The sequence below is a fragment of the Micromesistius poutassou genome, assembly GCF_964030765.1.
Source record: "Micromesistius poutassou genome assembly, chromosome: 5".
In the NCBI taxonomy this organism is placed as follows: domain Eukaryota; kingdom Metazoa; phylum Chordata; class Actinopteri; order Gadiformes; family Gadidae; genus Micromesistius; species Micromesistius poutassou.
The window spans coordinates 14,453,538-14,458,858 of NC_140275.1; the positions used below are offsets into that span (position 1 = coordinate 14,453,538).

Sequence of the window (5,321 nt, forward strand, 5' to 3'; positions counted from 1 at the left end):
TAACTGAAAAGGAATAAGTTGAATGCATCTGTGATCTACTCATTTGCTTGAAATGGAAAGGTACTACCAACCCTTCTGTTTGACCTCATTGTCTTGTTTAAGTAATATCTCTCTGCAGAGGGAAACAATATTACATTCTCCTTCTTGAAATGACTTCACAGTATGTTTTGTATGCAGAATTTCTTACTGGTGTCACTTTAACAGGACGCAAAGTAAGTATAGCTATAATAGCTGCATGCTTCCCTGAGGTCTGGGTTTGTGATGAAGATCCCTGTCATCATTAGATCAATCCCACCAGGGTCCCATTTGTCATCTTTACCTAGACCAGGTAGCCCCGCCCATTCTGCCGGTGATTTTAGTTCGCCCTGCAGAAGGGTCTGGAGAAAAGCAATACATTTCTTTCTAGATTCGATATGTTTTTGCGGGAGCCAATCACCAAGCTGGCTTTTCCCCCTGGCACGCTATTGGCTGGTTTAACACAATGATGACAGGGAAGCGACGGCAAGCAGCTAATTACGTACAGAGTCAATTTAACTACGCCTGCTGATCACGCCTCTTGTGCTGAAGAAAATTACAGCAGCTTCCCCAGACCACTTGGACTTGGTCTGGCAATAGCCAGGCTAGTCTTTACCCCTAAAGGGAAATTCTGGGAATTGGGGTGTTTCTGGTGTTCAACAGTATGCTGCTGGCTCAATCCCAATAGTTTATTTTCTAATGAACTACTGAACATTGCTGAAAGAATGCTGATGATTCAGTACCAAATGTAAAACTGGTTTGCATGCCGATGAATGACAGTAAAGCAAGGGGGCAGAACACAGAAGGTAAATAAAGAGCAGAGGCCCATTAGGCAGATGTTTCCCTCAGGCCTTTGCATAGACAAGAGATAAGGGTCCTGCAACCTCCATTCTTCCATTTTGGTCATAACCACTGGCTATTGGAGTGCCTCCCCCACCAGCCAGTGTATAGGATGGAGCAGATAGGAACCTTTCCTCCATTAAGTCCAGGCAGACCCCCCCCCCCTCCCCATCTCCCTCTTTATACCTGCTGTATTTGAAGATGTGTATGAATCAGTAGGCCTATGTAGCAGTAGCGGTATATGAAGCAGTATATGAAGCTGTATATGAAGCAGTATATGAAGCTGTACACAACATGTATCCTAAAATATTAAATCACAAATACATCAACAGCTTGTCTCTCAGTGTTAGAGAAAGCGTTGTTGAGATTCATGAGTTGTTGAGATTCACGAGCTGTCGAACAAGCCGACTCCCTCGACAACCACCTGGGAGTTCAGAGCGACAATATGTCACGCCAGACACAAAATAACCATTTAACTGGCTGCGCTCGCCGGGGGAAAAGAAAGCATCCTTCTTCACTGTACAGAGAGAGAGAGAGAGAGAGAGAGAGAGAGAGAGAGAGAGAGAGAGAGAGAGAGAGAGAGAGAGGGACAAGCGCACAAGAGACTTCCAGTAATAGCCCGGCGCCTAACGTTAGAGCTACTCCCTAAATCAACACACAAGCGTGCACTTCAAACCACGCGATGGATATAAAACGCGGTGATGTGGGCCGACAGAGTTGAACCGAGGCTAAATGACAGACGAGGGATAGGAGAGCGTATAGCCCCGTCCCATGGACCAAAAGGGGGAGGAGGAAGCTCACCCCACGTCCCCCTGGCTAATGGAAGGGCATCAGGAGATGTGGCAAGATAGTTAATGAATGAATGGCACAGCCTCATATTCCGTTTCGATAGGAAGAAACTGATTTTAGACTTAAATCGATTATATCCTATTATATCCAATCATGTATTTTTTGCACATTTCTGCAGGTAAAATGTGTCTGTCCTGCCACAGGAATGTATGTGCTGTGGTCTGTAGATCCCAGCAGACAGTCCACTCTCTGTTTGGGTGGAGGTGGTCCGCCAATACAACACGACTAACCTGGATCCAAAATGAATCCAGCAACAACTGGATGCAAGGATAATTACAGGGATATACTTCTCCTAATTATATGGCCTTGTACATAAGAGTAAGTTGGAGCTATTCGCGAACTTCACGAGATGATGTGGCATTTTTTAAGTCTGAATGGGTGCCATTACTTGACTCCACAAATATCATTCAGTGGAGAAATACTTTAGAGGCGACCTTATCAAATGAATGGTAGGCTACATGACGTCAGCAGAAACAAGTCACTCACACAAGAAAATCTGTTTTTCCGTCACTCATTATTCATACACTCAATAAAAAGCATATGTAGTGTAATTGTATTTTGTATATGTAGCCTATATTGTTGCAAATCTATATTTGTTGTTGCTATTTCTTAGATTTGTGCAGCCTATGGTTACAAAATGGATCTTGACTAAGCGCTCTGCCGACACACTAATAAAAACAAAAAGGCAAAGGCCTTATTGAGAGTTGATTCTACTTTCTCCATTTAGGTATTATTGTATAATGACTTTATAACGCCCATATGAATCACCATGACACTTAGAAAACCACCCAACTAAAACAAAGTAGGCCTATGTGGAAAATATTGTTGTCAAGTCTATAATCAGGAAGACAAACTGTCTTTAGGGGCGTTGGTCCGCATTCATGTCCACCAGATCAGTTAATCATTAAACGCAACTTCCATCTAAACATGTGAAAGATAAACTCACCTGCTAGAATCGCCTTTCCCGGATGAGTTAATTTCGCTTTCCCTCCCGGCGCTGCTGCCGCCAGACACCGCGGTCGGTGGAATGGACTCACAAACGTGTTATTGCCTTGCATGCTGAATGACAACTACACAAAACAACTCCAATACTGTGTGAGCTGGTTGTTGTCTACTTCCAAGTTATTTCTAAAGTAGACAAGGGAGCGCAACACATGGGATTCCGGTGCGCTCGGCGAGTTTCTGCCTGAATGACGTTGGTCCTTGACGCTTCCAGCTACATCGGCAGAATCCGGTTTTGACCTGTGTGTTGTGTGTTGTGTGTTGTTGACAGCTGCTGGAATCTGGTTCTGCTTGGCATTCAAGCTGCTAAGTAAACGTGTGGCTGGAAGAGCAAGACTGGCCACTTTTGTTTCCCCACCAGGAGATGGGCGGGGCGCAGCGGTCTGGTTCTCCGTATCGCTCCTTCTCTCCTCATTACCATCCACGTCTCCTTAAGTGCTCTCGGATGATCCATTGGAAAGAAATCCCCAAAGATGAATTCAAATCTGGCAGTTTCTTTCTCGGCCATCGATTGTAAAATGTTAGTCCGAACAGTAGCACCACGCCCTTCGGGGGGATTCTGGAAGAGGGGCTTTCACACGGATACCATCAATCAGGTCTTGTATCTAGGATACCAAATTGACAGCCAGGGTCCAAACTGATCAGTGGAACGGTGTAAGATCAATACTGCTATCAAATCCTATTATTAGATCCTCACAGACATTTTGGTAGGGTAATCTACAAAACTATTGCCCTATAAAAGACTATTTTGGGTAGGGGATTGAAAGCTTTATGTATTGATAAGCCCCATAATAACCACCAGACAACAGTGTGTGTAAACTTTTATTTATCTTTCTGTATGCATGACTTGTGCAGATAATGGAAGTGCTTGTGGAGCAGCTAAATGGTTTTCTGCTTCGCTCTATTCTTGGGAACATCGATCCAAAAGTTGACACGATGGTGCTATGGCAAAGTATTTACAGGCTTATAGTGGACACATGGATGACAAAACCACACACAAAAATGCTCTTCTAAAGCACTGGCTGCCTGGAGAGGAAGAAGATCTACTGAACCATAGACTGGTTGGAGCGTTTTTATTGGTTGTATCCTGCTTTTTTGTATTTTGTACCTTTTCTTACAAAAAATCATTATGCATTTCTTAAGACTACAATACTCTATAGACAATACATTATACGGTATTTCATAATATTTGACTTATTTGATTAGTTATCTCAACATATCTTAAATTACACACTGCTTTCAGTACAATAATTATTATTTTTGAACGGACACCAGGGTTTAAGCGTGTGAACTATATTCCCCTATGTTTCATCTTTTCCCTGCTTGCTTGGTGCGTCTCGTCACCGTTCGGTTAGTCGAGTGAGGAGGAAGTTCATGAGCTCCGAGGTTCTCTCCGAAACATTAGTAATACTTGATAGACTTTGAGTATAACATGGAAATTGTGCTCCTCGTTGCAGCAATATAGTTTGGCAGCACATGCACAGACAACAGCATATAGTAGTTTTTTGTTTCACGGTTGTCACTTTTTTCTGCTTTAAAATGGTTCACCTTTTTTACCCCTCTCTTTCTTTCCTTCTTTCTCATTCATCATCATCATCATCATCATCATCATTATCATCATCCCTCATTCATCAACCTTCTTCAAGACTTTTACATTCCAGTACGGCGGAGGTTAACGGAGGACCGACCGCAGCAGCATCATCATCACCCGTTCTGACCAGAGTTGAAAAGGTGAGCGGAAGAGTCTCCTGAAGTGTCTCTCTCCGGCTCTCCCCGACGCGACCCATCGAACAGTGATTCAGAGGAAACACCAACACATACAGTACAGCCGGCCCCCTCTAGTGTTCCAGTAACCCTCTGTGAACGTACACGGCGTTGCACTCCAAACACACAACAACAAAAAAAAACATAAACAACTCGGTACCTATTGCAAAAAAAAAAAAAAAAAAAAAGGACGAACCCAAAAAAGAAATGAAAGAACGGACAAATAAGAACAAAACCCGAATAAAAGGTCTATTGCACAGTAGCCGTCCAATCGGAGACACAGGGCAGTTGTGAATACAAACGACAAACAAAAGAATGACCCAGTTTTGCCACCTCATGGAAGTAGAAGGCCTTAGCAGGGCTCCATGAGAGAGGGGCAGACGCTACACCGCCGTACCCACCCACCGACTCGCTCCCTCGCTCCCTCCCTCCCTCCCTCCCCCCTGGCTGCTCAGTATTCAAGTCTCTCAACAGTGCTGTTTCCTTATGAAGGGGACAGGAGGGTGGGGGGGGGGGAATAAAGTCTCTGTGGAACATGGGGGCGGGTAGCCGGATGGGGAGAGTGGTTCACATCATGAACCCTCTTCTGGGTATATGGTTGTTTCTGTTTTTATTTTTTTTCTCCTCTTCCTCCGTCTTGGGGCGGAGAGGCGACATCATGCAGTGTTATTGTTTATAATGTATTATTATTTTTTTTTTAACATTGCCTGGCTGCAACGGGTCAGCTCAGACCTCGCTCCTGTCCATCATCGCAGGGAAGGGGAACTGAGATGAGGGGAGGGGGGGGTGGTGGTGGTGGTGGTGGGGGGGGGGGGGGGGGGAAGTATCTATAGCGAGGTGGATGGGGAGGG

The 5,321-nt window shown here is 44.5% G+C and overlaps 1 protein-coding gene across 1 annotated transcript in view; it reads right to left on the reverse strand.

The window, feature by feature from the left end:
• Positions 1 to 3,021, reverse strand: part of LOC311342835 (tricarboxylate transport protein B, mitochondrial) — a 15,509-nt gene extending 12,488 nt beyond the window's left edge. The window contains exon 1 of the mRNA XM_084467668.1: positions 2,651 to 3,021. Coding sequence (XP_084323794.1) covers positions 2,651 to 2,762 — 112 coding nt within the window. The 5' untranslated portion in view covers positions 2,763 to 3,021. The remainder of the gene's footprint in view (positions 1 to 2,650) is intronic.
• Between the last annotated feature and the right edge of the window lie 2,300 nt (positions 3,022 to 5,321).